The 19,867-nt window shown below is 42.8% G+C and overlaps 1 protein-coding gene across 1 annotated transcript in view; it reads left to right on the forward strand.

The window, feature by feature from the left end:
* The window catches only part of LOC103179582 (glutamate receptor ionotropic, kainate 3), a 117,562-nt gene extending 98,945 nt beyond the window's left edge, over positions 1-18,617 (forward strand). The window contains exons 12-16 of the mRNA XM_042338644.1: positions 6,597-6,715; positions 9,662-9,879; positions 16,434-16,659; positions 17,389-17,639; positions 18,365-18,617. Coding sequence (XP_042194578.1) covers positions 6,597-6,715; positions 9,662-9,879; positions 16,434-16,659; positions 17,389-17,639; positions 18,365-18,559 — 1,009 coding nt within the window. The 3' untranslated portion in view covers positions 18,560-18,617. The remainder of the gene's footprint in view (positions 1-6,596; positions 6,716-9,661; positions 9,880-16,433; positions 16,660-17,388; positions 17,640-18,364) is intronic.
* Positions 18,618-19,867: the final 1,250 nt, after the last annotated feature.

Genomic DNA, 19,867 nt, shown 5'->3' on the forward strand with positions numbered 1-19,867 from the left:
TTTCATGGATGGATAACTTATGAACTGAACAGTAATAGTAATAAACATGAAAGCAAGGTCCTTGATTACAAAGACAAAACCCTTGTGTGATATTTAGCATGTTGAGTGTTGGATTATCCAGGCAGCATAGAGTTGTGCAACCACGAAGCATGAGTGAGAACTCTGTTGGGCATTGTGAGCTGAATGGTGCAGCAGTTTAGAAAATTAGCTTTCACCTTACTTGTGTGAAGCACTGAGACAAGTGACTGTAAAGGCATCTTTAGGAAGGAGTTTGTAGACAGTCTCAACAGAGTTCCGAGTGAGTAAATTCAGCACAAAGTGGGAAGAGACGTGACATCTGGTGCAAGTTTAGGTACAGAGGAGCTATCAAGCTTAATCGCTGATATTACAGTATAATAACCCTTGCATCTGATATAGCAACTTATCATGTCATCGAGATGTTTCAAAGTGCTTCGCAGGATATATTGTGGTGTGACTATTTTGTGGGCAAATGCGGCAAACAATTTGCACAAAACCAAGGTTCCACAAACAGCCACGGAGTGAACAAGCACACTTATTTGGGGAATTGTTGGCCAGGACACTGGGAGAATCTCCTCTTTTTTCCAAATAGTGACACAGGGATCTTTAATGTCCTTTTGAACAGATAGATGGGATCTTAGTTTAACATCTGATCTGAGAGACGGCATCTCCAACAATGCAGCACACCTCAGGTACTGCATTGGAGCATCAGTATAGATTGGATGGGTTCCAGTTCTTGACGTGGAGCTTGGATCCACAACTTCCTAACTTAGTTATCTGCTTCAGTTGGTAACAACCTACCCCTGACTGAGGGGTGAGCATTCTACCAACTGAACCAGACAATTTATTTTGCTCAATACCTGAGGACATTGAGGCCGCTTTCACCATTTCATAATAATAATCATAACCCTTACATTTTGTATAATTCCTTTCACATTGGGAGGCCGTCTCAAAGCGCTTCACAGGCTTTACTATGAAATGGAGTGACTGTGTATTTTGCAGGCGAACCAAGACGTTGTAACTTATGCTGTTTGTAATTTATGTCAGTCTTTAACTAAAGTAATAAATCAGCACACTAGAGACCTAATATTCCAACTAGTCTTTACCCTGGAATTTAAAATCACACAGAATTTTCCGAGCTGCACTCTTCATCTGGAAGCCTTTGAGGGATGCCTCCGCATTTTCCCACTTGAACATTTTCCATAAAGCAGCGCGACAAAGCAGGGTTGTTATTAAAAATGCAACTAGGCTGCAAACGTTATTGCTGAAGACACATAGACAGCTGTTTTCACTTCTACCCAATGACAGAAGCCATTGGAATAGACTGGGTGTAATGACTGAGCCACCTTTCAATTCAGTCTCCCTGAACCAGATGGGCTGAGGTTAGAATTGGGTTATTACATGCCAGCGTGTTAACAGAAGGATTAAGGGTTCTGTCAGCACAGCAGAGACACGGCAAAAATAAATTTACTAGCTTTCGATCTTCCTTGATTTAGTTGAAGAATAATTCCCCAGGTTTCCCTTAAATTGTCTCAAACCCCTTTAGAGGGATTTATATCATGGGCCACTTAATATCACTTCTGTGTTTAACAAGGAATGATAGGTTTGATATCGTGGACGATTTCAAGTGATTGATACTCAACTAGAGTCATGCAGTACACAAAGGGTATAAAATTGTCTTTTAAAATACTGCAATGCTGGGGCCAGCAGTGCACTCTCATTGCCAACAGTCCATTTTCACTATTAGTAAAATGACTTAATTATACATTTTGAGAACAGGTAATTAATCATTTGCCATTTAACATTCACTCGTTTTCAAGGTCGCTGAATCCCTCATTTGCTCTGGTTTGGAATTGCTGTACAATACGGTAGTGCATTTTTATTCTTGGGGGGAGGCAAAAAAGCACTTGGTACCAGTTGAGGGAAGGATAAAAAGCAGAAAAGGTTATTGTAGGGTTATTTGCTGTGAGGCTTCTTTGCTCCCCTGTAGTCCTGTGTACTCTACCCTTTGTCAGACAACTTGTGATTTGGAATGCAATTATTTTGCTAAATGGAAATAGCTAAGTGCATTTTTAAATAAGTAGCAAGACTTCGAAAACATATTTGCTTTGGAGAGCTGTAAATGAAAAATCTTGCTTCAGGACTTACAGTCTCTTCTATTCCTGACACTTTAATTGGACTAAAATAACCAAAGCAGATGGAGATTATTAAAGTAATTATGGTGACATTTGAATAGAGTTTGTACTACATGCAAGATACCGGGAGGACTGGAGCCTAAAGGAAACAAAGCTGATTTGCTGCTGTGGTAAATAATACCTTTCCTTTTTTAATACCAAGTCCTCAAAAGAACAATATTTATGATTGTCTGTTTCTCTCCCAGACTGGCATATTGGAGCACAATAAGTTGTGCATTTCATTAGAGTGTGTTTCGTGATTATTTTTGAAATGAGCATTGAAAGCCGAGCTGATGAAGTGATCCCCGGTTATATTAATGGCTGGAGCAAGAGGAATTTGTGTTAGTTGGGGGCTTAACATGCGATAATTTCTAACAATGATTTCTTAATTAGGAAAATGAGTGGTGACTCCTGGTTACCTGAATTACTATCATTATCACATTATAGTAATAAAAATAATCCTCGCATTTGATGTTACGCCTTATCGTGTTGTCTCAAAGCACCTTACGGGATACACTGTAAAGTGTAGTGACTATGTATTTTGTGGGAGAAAGCGCCAGCCAATTTGCATTGCAGCAATGTTCCGCAAACAGCCATGAAGTAAGTGACCAATTTTATTTGGGAGATTGTTGGCCAGGATACTAGGAGATCTCGTCTCTTTTCGTTAGTGCCATGGGATCTTTAATGACCACCTGGAAAGGCAGACATCTGAAGGACGGCACCTCTGACAATAATAATAATCATAATAATAATAATACTTGCATTTGATGTAGAGCTTGATCACGTCTTCGAGACGTCTCAAAGTGCTGCACAGAATATACTCCAAAGTGTAGTGACTGTATGACAATGCAGCACATCCTCAGCACTGCATTGGCATATCAGCTTAGACTATATGGGCTCCAAGTCCCATTGTGGGCTTGATTCCTCATAGACAAAATAATAATAATAATACTATAATAATCCTTGCATTTGATACAGCGGATATCTCTCTTGCCGCGGGAGGGGGAGGCATCTCAAAATTTTTACAGCACACTGTAACAAGTAACGATAAAGTTATGTGCCCGTCATCTGCAAAGTACAGCAGTTCCTGCACTTTGCAGTGAAACCTGTGAAGCGCTTGGAGACATTGTCCCAATGTGAATGGCGCTGTATCAAGTACAGGAGTTATTGTTATCATTAAGAACTATAACACCCTTGGTTGAAATTAACTAACTCGCTCACAGGGACTCGACCAGGGACTGAAACATATTTTCAAAGCTCACTGGAGTCTATTCTATACATATTTCTGGTGTACAGAACTGATCCTTTCAGAGGGAGTTTATTCACCATAATGATGTCCACAGGAAGGACAATTTAATTATGATCATGAAATTTTGGCACAGTTGAGTCCGAACGCCCTGTATGAGTAGAAAATAATACGGTCTTCATTTGTTCTCCAAAGAGATGATGAATTAAATGTGAAGGTAATTAAATTTTTCTATTGATTTTATGCAGAGGCTGAAATCTGGTCATTTTTATTTTCAAGTTCGATTTACAGGTCGTGATTTCAAGTTCTATAATTATTGTGATTTTGAATTAAAGAATGTCCTGGGGAAGAATAATAATGATTCAGCTTATTATTGTTTCACATGCAATCATTAAGCACTCTGAGAGCTGCGCTTTGTGAAGGGCGCTATATAAATGCGTGTTGTTGTTATTCCTCCCCACAACCTCCTTTAATCCAAAAAGGTGCCTCAAAGCGCTTCACAGGACCTTTAAGTGTAGCGACTGTGTATTTTGTAGGTAAAAGTGGCAGCCAATTTGCATATACGGTGATATCCCGAAGACAGCGAATAACTGATATTATTAGGGAGATTGTTGTCTAGGACATCACAAGAAACTCCCTTCCCTTTTCAAATAGCGCCATGGGACCTTTAATGTCTACCTGGACAGGCAGGTAGGTTTAATATTACATCTGAAGCATGATATCGCTGATCAAAGTAACAAATCTCTTACCATTCTGTTCTCACCGCGAAAATGTGTTAAATGCCTTCCATGTTTGCACTGAAGCATCAACCTTGATGTGACCTCAAAATCCTCGACAAGAGATTGGAACCCACAACCTTCCGATTTAGATGCGAGAGTGTTTCCGACTGAGCCAGGCTGAGGGCAATAAAAATGATAATTCTTGCATTTGATATAGCGCCTTATCATGTTGTTGAGATATCTCAAAGATCTTCGCAGAATATATTGTAAAGTGGGTTGACTGTGTATTATACGGGCGAAACGCGGCAGCCAATTACGTCCAGCATAAATTACCCAAACCCTGCCTGGCACATCAGCCTGGATCAGTTTATGTTAGCTCTCTGCTGCAGCACTCAAGGCATGTTCTTCCCACTCGACTTCTGTTAACCCTGCGTGCCAGAGACCTGGCGGGTAGGGAGGTCCTAGCTGGCCGAGCAGCGGAAAGCTTGACAGACTAGTCAAGCCATCTCTGGCAGTGGTGTTTGGAAGCCAAAGGAGCTGTAAGTGAATTACAAAGCGGTAACCTGATCACAGAGCTCACGGAATGCCATAACGGAGAGAGCAAAGCAAGAGCTTGTTCTGCTTATCAGTAATCCAGTGTCTGGAATACTGCCTGCAATAGCCTTGCAGTGTCTGTCATGGTTGATGCTATTTGCTGTGACTGGTTTGTTTGGTGTGGAGGATTTCTCTGGAGTTCTGTTTGAGGATAACAGCTCCACGTGACATAGTGTTAACAATTCCATGATAAGACATGAGTTTATGCACATTCAGTCGCGTGATGGGAATCCATTATTACCATGTTTTCCACCCCAGATTATAAACAAATGCAGTATCTGGCACAAGCATAGAAGCGGCTGTTTTAAGGTGCTCTAAAATAAAACTCTCACACAGTCAGACAAAATATACACAGTTAGAAAATAACCTGCAAGCTATGGAAAAAAATCACATGATTTCCCAGTCCATGAAATAAATAATATTAATCTAATATTAATCCTTGCCTTTTGTACAGCGCCTTCCATATCGGGAGGACGTCTTAAAGCTGTGTAGGAACTGGTGTGTTTTGTAGGTGAACAGGGCAGCCATTTTACACACAGCAATGTCCCATAAACAGCCATAAAGGGAATGAATGTGTTTTTCTATTTGAGGGGATTATTGGCCAGGACACCAGGAAACTCCCGGCTCTTTTCGAATAGGGTCGTGGGATCTTTAACATCCATCTGAACAGGTGCTGGGACCTTGGTTTAACATCTCATCTGAAGGACAGATGCATTGAACTAGTTTCTTACTTTATTCCAGTGCAAACTATCATATAGCTGTGTGTTAACTTATTAGCCTGGCCCAGTTGGTAAAATTCTCACCTATGACTCAGATGCTAGTGAGCTCAAGCCCCGTATAGGGAATTCATATAGTCTAGGCAATATTCAAACAAATTGGCCTCTTTAACAAAAGCCAGAGAATTTTTATTTTGTGGCACCAACCGCCAACAAAAGTGGAAGAAATTGAACTTTGTCCACTTTTTTTTTGGAGGCCCAGAGCGTGTGTGGGAGCGTGAGTGAAAGATCAATCAGTTTCTCACTGTGAAGAACCGATTTTATTATGGGTTTAGCACCGCGAGAGAGAGAGAGAGAAAGAGAGAGAGACAATAAATCTGTTGTGCCTGAGCATCACTAATGGAGCTGAATTGAAGCCTTCAGATTTACAATGATTATCCAGTCAATTTCGAGAATATCTATGTCGAGGATGAAAAAGACATGACCAATAATTCAGCTGGGTGTCACTTTGCTCAGAGAAGATCGTCAAAGGTCACACTGCAACCAGTTCCTCAGGAGTTTGAAAGTACTTTTTATCATTGCGTGTTTTCTGCCTTTGGATAATCTTCCTGAATTATAGATAATGAGAATGAACCCTATGTTTAGTATAGTGCCGTTATCACATTCAGCTGTTTCAAAGCCCGTCGGAGTTGTCTGTAAGTGCTCCGGGATGCTGCCCTGTGTGAAGGGCACACGTTGTTGTTGTATAGTGCAGTGATTGTGTGGTTGAAGGCCAATTTCCACCCAGGAGGTTCCCTCAAACAGCCACAAAGGGAATGATCAATTTTATCTGGGGAATTGTTGGCCAGAACCCTGAGAGAAATCCCCTTCTTGTTTTGAACAGAGCTGTGGGATCTTTACCGTCGACTTGAACAGTCGGGTACGACTATACAATATATAAATAATAATCCTTGCATTTGATATAGCGCCTTATCAGGTCTTCAAGACGTCTCAAAGCGCTTCACGGAATACACTGTAAAGTGTCGTGACTGCATACTTTGTGGGCGAAATGCACAGAGTCGTAGCGAGGCAGGATGTTGTTCCTCTCAGTGAAGACCATGTTTCTCTACTTGTGCTGTTGTCGTTCCAGGTTCAGCCCCTACGAATGGTACGATGCTCATCCCTGTAATCCTGGCTCTGATGTGGTGGAAAACAACTTCACCCTATTGAACAGCTTTTGGTTTGGAGTCGGCGCTCTGATGCAACAAGGTTAGGAATTGACTGTTTCCCTGCCTCTCACTGTGTCTGAGTGAGGCCTGGGGAGGCTTCACATCTTCTCGTGTCTCAAAGTGCTTCGCGTGATATATGTAACATAAAGTGGAGTGACTGCGTATTTTGTAGCTGAACATGGCAGCCAATTTGTGCACCGCAATCAATGACTCACGAACAGCCATGATGTGAATGAGCAATTTTATCTGGGGGAGATTGTTGGCCAGGACATTGGGAGAAGTTCCAGGGACGGGCTGCTTTACCAGTCACGTCTTGCGTTCAATAGTTTCACAGCCAGGAGGAGGTTCTGTGCTGTTTTGTAATGATTGCTTGCTTTTAGGTCAGACATAAAGCTCGCTAGAGGCAAGATACAAGATGTGAAGTAAACATGTTTTGCAGCAGACATGGAAGCCAGGTGTTGCAGCAAGTTTCTGCTTGAGGTGAAAGATCAATTAATCTGGTGGGATTTTTGGCCAGGACAACTGGAGAAACTCCCTTCTTTTTTCGAATACTGCCTCGGGATGTTTAACATCCACCCAAACAAGCAGTCGGGAGCTCGGTTTAACATGTCATCCAAAGGATTATTCAGCACTCACCCCGGTACTGTACTGGAGTGCTATCACCACACATATTATCACCAAGCTTTAAAGTCACACATTTGCCGACCCTGGGTAGGTTTCACGGGCTCTCTCCTCTTTACCTTTGCACTGACCTGCATTCTTTCACCCAACTTTCCCAAAATAAAAATCCTCCGAGGCTTAAAGCCAGGAAATATATATATAACATGTATACATTATCTTCATACCTCACTGAGGCACATTCCTCACTGTGAGACCAATGCATGCAGCGTTTCCATAGGGCAGGGTACTAAATAAATGATGTTTGTCTCGATTTATCTCCACTTCATTCACAGTGCTAATGGAAGTTGGGGGAGGGGTGTAATTGGAATGGAAGTCAAGACGTCAAGACACGTCCTGGTTAAAAGTAAAACACAGCAGCAATGGTTTAACCTCCATCAATTATTTAAGTATGGAATATATTCATTAAATCCAGCAGAGATTTGTGATTATCCCAATGGCACAGATAATGAAGGAAATCTTCCAGGCCTACAGGTTGACTAAGAGGTTAATAATCCATGTGGGATTTTCTTGGGGAAAATATTTTAATTTGTTTTGCAGAGTGAATCATTTCAGTCAATCAGAAGGCTCTTCAGCCCATTTGATCTCAATCCGTTGGGAATGCCCTGCCAAGTAGAGTGATAAAGGCAGACTCCATTGTGGGTTTCAAGAGGGAAGTAGACGGGTATATGAAGGACAGAGGCTTGAAGGGGTAATAAGGAATAGGGTAGTACAGTGGGAGAGAATGGACCTGTGCAGATTCGGTGGGTCAAAGGCCTCCAGCTGCTCTGTAAAATTTCTTTGATTGTATCCTTCCAGAATACCCACCCTACAAATCCTCTTTAGCATGAACCATCCTTCCTGGTAACGCTGTTCCAGTCGTTCCATGAAATATTTCCTGGTGTCCATCTTGAAATTGTCCTTTTTGCAACCCTGAACCTGTGTCCTCTTATTCTGCTGCCTCGATGCATCCGAAGTATTGTCCCTGGTTTATTTTCTCAATCCCACTTAAAATCATATGCCCCCTCCCCACCCCGTAAAGGACGTCACAGGTTGGAATGCAAATGAGTCAAATGTAACAGAATCATTTAGATAGGTAATGTATCTGTGGAGCGCTCCGAAACACTATTCCGTGTGAAGGGCGCCACTCTCAAGTGCTCTGGGATGCTACCTCGCGCGAGGGGCACTACAAAAATGCGAGTTGTTGCTGCTGTTGTTGTGGACATTGCCTTTCTTTTTTCGGCACAACCCCGAGCTGCGCCTGCGAGATGTGTGTATTCCGAGATAACACACGTGTCTTCGGAGGTTCTTTAGGAATTAAAGGGGAGAGTCAGCAATCTGTTAGAAAACACATTGAAAACTCCTAATGTCACAGATTTATTTTTATTGAAGGATAAATGTTAGCTGGAAACATAGATGACAGCATAAAGCCGCATCCTTCATTTAATACAGCACAATTCTCCTCATGGAGATAAAGGGATTTCTTGGCTTCCTGCTTTGAGACTTTGTGTAAGTGAAATTAAACCTAACCTTGCATGGGTGGATTTCCACGCATAGATGCCATAAAAAGATCGCGTTTGTAAAGCTCTTAAGCACAGTGAAAGGTTCCCGCATATGTTAGATTTTCGGCTGATCAAAAAAAACACATCCTATAAAACTCCTTGGTGCGATTTTTTTAATGTTTTTTTTCTCCTTTTAAACAAAAATTCCTCTTGTGTTTTAAAATATTTGCAGTCGCAAAATAAAGAGAATGACAGAAAGCGCTGGGTAAACACTACGTACGTAGCAAACACCTGCCCATCCATACCCACCACTGTGAAGTACTCCGAGACATTATTCAATCGAAGTGAAGGCCACTGTATAAATGCAATTTATTGTTATCATTTCAGTTTTCTCGGTTAAATGCAACAACTTGCATTTATGTAGCGCCCTTCACGCAGGGTAGTGTCCCGGCTGCATATACACATTGGAATACGCGGCAAATACAGACTGAAGCACCCGCTCACCCTCAACAATAAAATAACCTGTCGTTCGGGGAACAGACATCAAACCGATAAAAACAATGGCAAAATAATGAGATGTTAAACGAACGCCATTGTGGTTGAATGCCAAATTGTCACTGGTACTCATCTGAATTGATAATAATATTAAGGAAAATGATTTTTTAAATAAGCTCCAAATCAATATAATAATCCTTCCCTTTGACACAGCGCCTACAATGCTAGGTGTCCAGAGATATTGAACGTACCCAAGCTGTTGTTTATTTTTCACTTTGCAGATGAATATTCAGAGGCTCAATGTGTTTTTCTGATATTATTGTCTGTCACAGGTTCCGAGTTGATGCCGAAGGCTCTTTCTACCCGGATTATAGGCAGTATATGGTGGTTTTTCACCCTGATTATCATATCGTCCTATACTGCTAACCTGGCAGCCTTCCTAACAATAGAACGCATGGAATCCCCAATCAACTCAGCCGATGACCTGGCAAAACAAACCAAAATAGAGTATGGGACGGTCAAAGATGGGGCGACCATGGCTTTCTTCAAGGTAATGATGTGTTTGCTTCCCACGGTCTGGAAATCTATCTTTTATTATTTTTATCGTGCTTCTATAACGGCTTGCTTTCAGCTCGGGTATTAATACGGCCTTGTTGACATGTGTTGAAGAGTGTATAATGGATTATTTAAATTTATTGTCATTGTTTGGAGGTGACGTTTACGGGCGAGAATTCAGGTTGTAAATAAGGATGATTTGTCAGCAGCTTAAGTGCTTTGTTACGCTGGAGCCTTGGAAGCTCGCACCAATTTTAATATGTTAAAAAGAGGCAAAGTTGCCCCCTCCCATCCACCCCCTACTCCATCATGTCTCAAAATGGACCTCTTTGACCGTGGTTTCCTTCCCCACCTTCAGGTCACGCATGAAAACCTTCCTATTTAACCGTGCCTATGGTTACCTCCCCCCTCCGTCCCCAGCTCCGACACTGTCAAGTGCTCTGACCTGCCTCAGGGGGCGCTATATAAATGCAAGTTGTTGTTGTGAGGACTGTAAGACATCTTCCTAACGTGAAAACGCTCCGAGATGGTGACGGGAGCAACATAAATGCAAGTCGTTGTTGCTAAAAAGCGCCACGTCGATACGCAAATCTTTTCTGGTTTTGAACTTGAATCGAATTACACGTTGGGATTGGAAACTTTTCCAAGAGTTTCTTGTATCAGAACTTGATGGCGTGAAGATAGGACATATTTGCCTTTACAATGGAATTGGTTAAATGAAATACCGAGTTAATACCACAACACCACACTAGGGATACGAGGCCTGACATTTCACCTTCTCCTTGCATTTCGATAATAATAATAATAATAAATCTTGAATTTGATATAGCGCCTTATGGCTTCGTCGAGACGTCTCAAAGCGCTTCGCAGAATATGCTGTAAAGTGAATTGACTATATTGTGGGCGGAACGCGGCAGCCATTTACGCAAAGCAGTGTCCCCACAAACAGTCGTGGATTGAGTGACCAAATTATTAATTAATTAATTAATTGATTACTTAATTACTTATTATTAATTATGGAAAATTCTTAAACTCCAAAGCCTTTTTTTGGTGGATGAACTGCGCATATATTCAAGGCGATAATAACGATAATAAAAATACTTGCAATAGATGTGCATGATGGAATCCCCAATCAACTCAGCCGATCATGTCTCCCAAGTGTGAGCCTAAGGTTTATTGTAAAGTGCAGTAACTGTGTACTTTGTAGGTGAATTTTAGGGCCAATTTGCGCATAGCAATGTCCCGTGCTCATGTAACAACATCCTTGACATATAACAAAGAAAGCTGTAAAGACTTGTGCTGCAAAGCTCAGTGTGGTGGCACAAGTTGTTGGTTGATGTCATACAAGTAAATGCAAGTTGTTGTTGTTGTTGATCTGGGGTTCAACTCCAATACCCAACGCACACCCTGGGGACCCCAAGCTTTGGCTTTTGGAATGGAATGTCTTCCCAAAGAGGGAGCTACATATTCAGCTTATCCCACCTGCCTGTTCAGGAGGATGATGAAGATCTCTTGGTAGTATTGGAAAAGAGAAGGGTGTTTCCCCTGATGTCCTGTCCAAAAATCTCCCAGATAAAAATTGGTCATTCTCTACGTGATTGTTTGTGGCTCATTGCTGCGTGCAAATTGGCTGCTGTGTTTGTCAACAAAATACAGTCACCACACTCTACAGCAACAACATCAAGTTGTATGTATATAATGTCCTTCACACTGGGCAGTGTCTCGGAGCGCTTTATGGTGGCGGACACCGTCAACAACCCAGGGGGAGGTAGGAGGTGACCGTAAGGTCTTCATTCAGGATCTCAGAGAGGGGAATGAGAGGGCAAGGTGAAGGGATTGAGGGAGGGAGTTCCAAAACTTCGGGGCGTAGTGGCTGAAAGTACAGTCGCCGATGGTGGAGCGGAAGGGCACGAGTCACAAACAGGAGGCCAGAGCCAGCTGAGCGGAGGCAGTGGATGGTGGAGCAGGGAGTAAGCAGTTTGAAGAGGTAGGAAGGTGCCAGGGGTGAAGGGATTTGTAGACGACTGTGCAGATCTTGAAATCGAACAGATCTTGAACTTACAGTAAATCCTGTAAAGCGTTTGGAGATGTTCTGATGATGTGTTGAAGGACTATTTGTAAATAGCTTGCTGGTGTTCACTATCCAGATTCAGACGTGACAGATCGATCCTTGGTAAACTGTTAGCAGGCCAACAGAACACAGCGACCTGAAATTATAGAGCGCCTTTCGCTCAGCTGAGTGGCCCAAAGCTATTTTCAGACATGCCTCTCCGAGCTAACACCCTTGAAGGGAACAATGATCAAAATAGCATCAAACGGATTTCGTGAGCCAGTGCGGCGAAAGATCCCAGGGAAATAAGTGAGGGGGGGAAAAAAAAGACCTCAAATGATCATTGGTTTGAAAAATCCCAGCCACAAAGAGCCAAACCCACTTTCGTTCGGCAATTGTGCTTTCTTAATTCAGTCTGAACAAACGGAACAACGGACACATTCATCACGTTGCATAGAATTAGGGAAATCTATAACGACGAATCAGGCCATTCGGCCTAACCAGTCCGTGCCAGGGTTTATAATCCACCCCTCCTAATCCACTCTCCGAATATCCTCCCTCTCCCCCTCTGTCCCCTTCTCTCAAATGCAAACACATTCACAGTTCATCTAAAGTCGACGCAATTCTGCATGAGCTTTTCTTATTATTCTCGTAAAGCAAAATCCGTGGACTCTAAAAATGGAACTGGTTCAGCCTGAATGGCAGAATCAATTTAGATTTAGTCTTTGAAGCTGCTATAGGAAGCGTGGAGCTCAGGATCCATTCTCTCCCCAGTCGGAGTGATAAAGAGAACACAGATCTGGTGGAATAATGCCAAAAGCTTCAGCTCCTGCAAGGCCATTCATCAATTTATCGGGGAGCTTGGGCTTGTAACAGAATATATTGATGGCGTCTCCTAAGCTAATTCAATGAACGGTTGTTTTAGGTCAACCGGGGAGCATAAATTTTTGTTTTCTGAGGATCGTATCATTGGATTTCCTCGTAAATATATTGTGCACGCTATGCTTTCACAGTAACAGCTATAAGTCACTGCAAATGACACTGCGGGAATGCTGTTAGAGTAAATTCCTTCTAGCTTATATATCACTGTTAATGCCAACTTTTATTTAGCCTTTTATTGACTTATCGCAGCTATAAATCCAAGGGAGCTGCTAGTCTGCTCAACGTTGACTACTTGGCATGGAGGTGGGTATTAGCTGAATGAAAATGTGATGCTAAGTTACTGATGCGCTTTTGTAAATTTACATCAGCTTGCATCTTATTGCGCGATCAGTCTCGAGACGGTGCAAAGTGTTCCCAGGAGTTTTACTGTAAAGTGTAGTGACTGTGTATATTGCAGGTGAGTGGGCAGCCAGTTACTTGTAAATAATTACAATTGTGGGACATAATTGATGCGTGTAATTGGCTGCTGCATTTCACCCACAAAATACTCAGTCACTCCACCTATATTCTGCGAAGCCCTTTGAAATGTTTTAATGGCTTGATAAAGCACTACATCAAATTCAAGGATTATTATTATTATTATTATTAATTAACATACAGTAATATCCCCCAAACAGCCATGGAGTGAGTGACTGATTTAATTTGGGTTATGGTTGGCCAAGGACACCGGGATTGTTAGCGCTAAGGCTATATCCAAGCAGGATAACTGCCTGTGTTCTTCTCCCATTCTGCATCCTTATGTTTGCTAACAGTTCTGCCCAGATGTGCAGCGAGCAAGAGAGCAAAACAGCCAACTCCTAAACCCTTTTAAGTTTTGCCTTTTAGCTGTATGAAGCACTAAGCTCGTTGCACAAGATTGCTAATAAGCGAGCGGTCCACTCTGAATAAACAGACAAAATGATCTATCTTGGGGGGATGTATTCTGCACACCAATGCTTCTCTTTAAACCTTACGATCAGTCTCACCACCCCTGCCTGCATCACCAACCGAGGGGGACAACAGCTCAGTGAGGTTCCATCTGTAGATAACATGTCTCCTGGGAAGCCCTCCGCCGGTTTATTCATGTGGATTCTCTTAATAACCTGACATACAAAACTTTTGCCCTTTTATAGTTTGATGTTTTCTGTTTCTACCAGGCACCCGCTTCATATTTCTCTACATCTCACTGGTGGAACTGATTAGTCTCACGGTACAAACTGAATGTGTTTTCTTGGGCTGGGTATAATCAACCCACTAAACATTTTATGTCCGTGAATTCTGAAGGATGTTTCACCCCCATTGGCTACTGCGTTGATCTCCGTAATACACAGTCACTACACTTTACATTAAATCCTGTGAAGGACTTTAGGGACGTCCTCCCGATGTGAAAGGCAGCGTATCAAGTACAAGGATTGTTATTGTTGTTCTAATTATTATTCCTCATCAGTCTGTCTAGATTCCCTCAAACGTAATTGGTCTCAACCCTGATTTTTTCCAAGACACCCATAAATATCTTTGAGTGCAAAAGCCTAGACCCATTTGGAAGAGCCACTGGGGAGCACAGCAGGGGGAGAAACCGTGAGCATCACATTAGAATTGATTAAATTACAGATTCCGCATTAGTTGCCGAAATTGCAAAGGTTTTGCGAGTGACAGTATTATAAGGTCAAAGGGTTTGAGGTCAGATAAAAACTCATCGCAGACTCAAACGGAAGAGCAATCAGAGTATAAAAATGACAGAAATGTTATTGATTTATTAAAAGGTTACGGAGAATATACGGCTCCCTTCACAATGTTTTTCATCTCAGCTAACGGGCACTGAACTTCTTTGAGACTCAAACTCGCTGTCTGGGAAAACCATCAGATGATTATTGAAGCCAACGTCTACAATTTAAAGAGTCGCAGTGGGATGAACAGATTGAATTAAAAAGATTTTTTAATAAACTGCGTGTCACCCGCAACTGGTATAAACCGTGTTCATATTGGGAACCACATCACCAGTTCAATTCACATCTGGCCAGCGATCTCGCAGATAAAATTGGACACTCAATACACAGCTGTTTGTGGGACGTCGATCCCTTGGCGCTGTTCGAAAAGAGAAGGGAGTTTCTCCTGTATCCTGGCTATTTGGAGGACAATGGTAATAATCCCTTAAAAAAAATTGTGCAGTGCACGTTTTGCCCACAATATACAGTCAATTCACTTCACAGTATATTCTGTGAAGCGCTTTGAGACGTCTCAAAGAGGTGATAATGCGCTATATCAAATGCAAGGATTACTATTATTATTATCATTATTATTATTATTGCTAGGTGGGAATTAGCTGCCGATTCACTTACAAAATACATCAACTGCACTTTACAGAATCTCCTGTGAGAAGTTTTAATAATGTAATCAGGTGCTATCTCAAAAGCATGGTTTATTATTATAAGCAGCTGGTACACGTAGTGAGGTTACAGTCCTTGAACATTATGAGTTCCCCTGTTATCCCTTAATTCGCCATTAACCTTCCGACCCGATTAATAATAATAATCCTTGCATTTCATATAGCACTTTTCACGTCTTTTCGACGTCTCAAAGCACTTCACAGAATAGATTGTAAAGTGAATTGACTGTATATATTTGTGGGCGAAATGCGGCAGCCAACAGCGCACAGCAGTATCCCACAAACAGTTGTGGATTGAAGTGACCAATTTATTATTGTTTTTTAAGGGATTATTATTAGGCGTGTGGAGTAAGGAAACTTACCCAAGGTTTCGCCCTGCCAGGAATCGAAATGTGCTGTAAATATCTATTTCCCTTTAAAATGCAGCTCAGGTACAGGTAAAAACTGCGATTATTCAGTCCAATACCTGTGTAATTCACAAAATCCTGCAATTTTTATGCAAGACAATTGCAGGTGAAGGATTGCCAGAAATTCTGTCATATTGGTCATGGATAGTGAGTGTGGGTTGCAAATTGCATTTCTGGGATCAGAGATTGAAACAAACAAACTTTAAACGGTCTATCAGCTGAATCTGAAATACTAACCATAGCAACAAGAATAATAATACTTGCATTAATATAGCGGTTTATCAGAGTAAAAAGTCTCAAAGCGCTTCAGAGGGTCTACAATGAAGTTACTTGATTTTTATAGACAACTGCTGCCCAATTTTCATCCATGAATGTCCCACAAAAAACCATGAAATGAGTGACCAATATTACTGTTGGCCAGGACACTGGAGAAACTGCCTTCCCATGTCAAAAAGATCTTTATCATCCACCTGAACATGCGCAGACAGGTCCTCAGGTTACCATCTCATCCGACAATGCTTCTAGCATGGAACTAGAGTATAGACATTTGGTCCCGATATCAACATGAGACACTGTTAAGTGCTCAGAGATGCAACCTCTCCAGTGAAGGGCTCTATATAAATGCAAGTTGTTGTTGATGATATGGGTCTTGAACAAACAATCTTCTGGCCTGGAGTCTAAGGCGTAGAGATGCCTGAAATAAGCAACAACAACTTGTCCCGGACGGGGTGAAATACGCTACAGGTGGCTGACAAAGTCCTTTTTTTAAAAAATCTTTTAAACAGAAATCCAAAATTTCCACCTTCGAGAAGATGTGGGCCTTCATGAGTAGCAGACACCAATCAGCGTTGGTGAAGAGCATCGAGGAGGGCATCCAGCGGGTTCTGACCGCGGATTACGCTCTCCTGATGGAATCCACCACCCTCGAATACACCACCCAAAGGAACTGCAACCTCACCCAGATCGGGGGCCTGATAGATTCCAAAGGCTTCGGGATTGGGACCCCTCTCGGTATGATACCAGCCATTTTTCTGTTTGATCGATTGCTTATAACATCGAAAAGTACTTTGGAATTATTTCAACAATGTATTTGCTAACCAAACGCAGTGGCCAATTTTTGCGGGTTGCTGGGACATCGAGAGAAACTCCCTTCTCTTTTCAATAAGTGCCATGGTATTGTCACACCCCACCTGAACAGGCCCAGGTAGGACCTTAGATTAACGTCTCATCCAAAGGACAGCACCTCTGACAATACAACACACTCCCAGCACCGCACTGGAGCATTAGCCGAGACTGTGAGCTGAAATCTCTGACTCAGGGTCAGAAGTGCTCGACACTGAGCCAAGTTATAATAATATAATCCTGCTTCTTTGTGGTGTAGAGTGTAGTGACTGTGTGTTTTGTGGGTGTACATGAAATTGTGAGAAACTCCCTTCTCTTTTTGTACAGTCCCATTTACTTAACGTCCACCTGGTCAGACCGAAATAGATAGGGCTTCGGTTCAAAGTCTTATCTGAAAGTTGAACAATGAGCAGCTCCTTCCTTCCAATTCATATTAAAAAGCCTTCGCAAAATCAGCGCAGATTGGCTGGCGAGCTCGCTCACGAAATGCACTCACTTTAGAGTAATTCCTGAAAAGGCATCTCCCCCCCCCCCCCCCCATGGCCAGGATAAGGCTAGGATTGTTACGGTAATTAATAATATGTGTTTAACTTCTCTGCCTTTTCCCAATTCCGTCAGGCTCTCCGTACAAAGAAAAGATAACCATTGCCTTACTGGAGCTTCAGGAAGATGGCAAGTTGCACATGATAAAGGAGAAATGGTGGCGTGGGAGTGGGTGCCCAGAGGAGGACAGTAAGGAGGCCAGTGCCTTGAGCATCCAGAACATCGGGGGCATCTTCATTGTGCTGGCAGCTGGCCTGGTACTCTCGGTCTTTGTGGCCATAGGAGAATTTGTTTACAAGCTCCGGAAAACCGCGGAACAGGAGCAGGTAAAACGCCCGGAAATTCCCATCTGAAAAGCCAGATATTAAAATCAGCGATTAATTTAAGCTTCCCAACTCCGCCACTTAATTCAAGGTTCTTTTCCAGCAATTCTGTGGCACCTTTAACTCGCTAAAGGGGAAATTTCGCACAGGTTAAGACCGGGTGGAATTCGGGGGCCTGAGCCATGAGACTGCTTTGTGTGTGGCGGCAGAGACGGGGGCGGGGGGTGGGGGTGGGGGGCTTTTGAGAACAAACACAGAGATGGAAACAAAGCGACATTCGTGTGTGCAGCAACATCAACCAAATGGATGTGCATCTCCCAGACATTATACTTGACCTGCGGTGGGTAAATAAAACAAATAGATTCACTGGTTGACCATTTTTAAGGGTAATAATCCCTTCAAAAAAACAATTTGGTCACTCAGTCCGCGAGTGTTTGTGTGGATGCCGCTGTGCGCAATTGGCTGCTGCGTTTCGCCCACAAACTACACAATCAATTCACTTTACAGTATATCCTGTGAAGCGCTTTGAGACGTCTCACCGACGTGATAAGACAGCTATATCAAATGCAAGGATTATTATTATTATTTTAACACTTCCACTGTTTAGAAGGAGCATAGCCAGTGGTTTGCTGTGATTTGGTCCCACTCGGTTCCACTCATAAGATCCAATATAAGACCAGGCTGTGACGTACTAACATTACCCAATGTGTACCTGATATTTTCCTCAGAGATCCCTGTGTAGCACCATGGCTGAGGAGCTGCGGTTGTCCCTCACGTGCCAGCGACGGGTTAAGCACAAGCCTCAGGCCCCTGTTATGGTCAAGACTGAAGCCGTGATCAACATGCACACATTCAACGACCGACGGCTTCCGGGCAAAGACAGCATGAGCTGCAACACTGGGCTGACCCCGGTGTTCCCCTAGGAGACCCACGACCTGCGCTGGGAGCAGAATGGGCGCGCACTAGCACTGGACAGAACGAGGGAGGAGGCTGGAGCTTTGTTTCAGAGACAGGGCCTGCTGCGGGCGCGGGAACGTTAAGAACCGCAGAGCGCCTAGGACCTGATGGGCAATCACATGGGATGGAGAAGGGAGAGCAGTTTGGCTGCAGGTTGTGTTTCTAAAACCTGGACCAGCTGGAAGGGTTTGGCGTCCGGGTGCAAAAGCGTTGGACCGGTGGGGATTTCAGTGCGGACACGTGGACAGAGATGGAAGCAGGCAAGTGGGCACCAAAGGCAGGTCAACACAGCGAGCGCGGGAAGGAAGCCAGGATGCAATCACGCCCCGGAAGGAAATCTCCAAACAAAGCAATAGCAGCATCCATTCTGTTGGTGCTGGTAGACAGTCTAGGACATAGGAAGCATCTATGACACTGCTGCCACACAGCACGGTTTGTGTAAAGAGTGAAGAGAGAGAAGGACGTCTTAATTCACGGCATGGACATCGCTGTCACATACTGGCAGCCATTACTCTCCGTTACCTTTTCTTTTACCTCAGTGCTGGGCTTCTGCGGGGTTCGAGATGAAAGGAGAGGAAGCGACCGAGAGCTGGGAGCGACATTGCCTCCGGAGAACGTCAGAAAAAAGAATCATTTCAAATTAAATTAAAGACAGCGGGAAGGACTCGAAAGACGAACAGATTATATAATCCAGAAAAAAAAACGTAGTGTTTTCATAATTTGTCTCCACTTTTTTTAATCTAATTGTTTAATTTGTGCTCGATTAACAAACAGGATCAACGAATGCTCGTCCTTTAAATCAAACGGTGGTTTCGAAGGGATTTTGCCCACGTGAACAACATTTTAATTGAGTAAAGATTACCAAAGAACTATCTGCTAACTAGAAGTAGACTGTGGAGTGTGTGTTGATGCTTTTCAATTTGAGGTTTTAATTGTTTTCCTGGCTTTATTCAGTTGAGATTATTTTTTTCTGCAGCTCTTATGTTACTCTGATTGATGGTTAGCTTGTCTCATTTTCTCACCCAGTTACCGACAAGTTATTTTTCAAGTTCCTGTCTTGTAACACCCACCACCCGCCCCCCCCCCAACCTCCCCAGTGGTTGTAAGGGCTCCTACGTTGAGCTGACACAATGTGTGAGGCAATGAGCGAGAAAATATTTCTACACAATGAGTGAGAAAATATTTCCGCCCGGTAGGTTGCTGAGGTGCGGAACCCCTACCGTGGAACTGCGCTTGAGGCAAAATCCATCATAGCTTTTTAAGAGGGAAATAGA

The sequence above is a fragment of the Callorhinchus milii genome, unplaced genomic scaffold, assembly GCF_018977255.1.
Source record: "Callorhinchus milii isolate IMCB2004 unplaced genomic scaffold, IMCB_Cmil_1.0 Scaffold10, whole genome shotgun sequence".
NCBI classification, from domain to species: Eukaryota; Metazoa; Chordata; class Chondrichthyes; order Chimaeriformes; family Callorhinchidae; genus Callorhinchus; species Callorhinchus milii.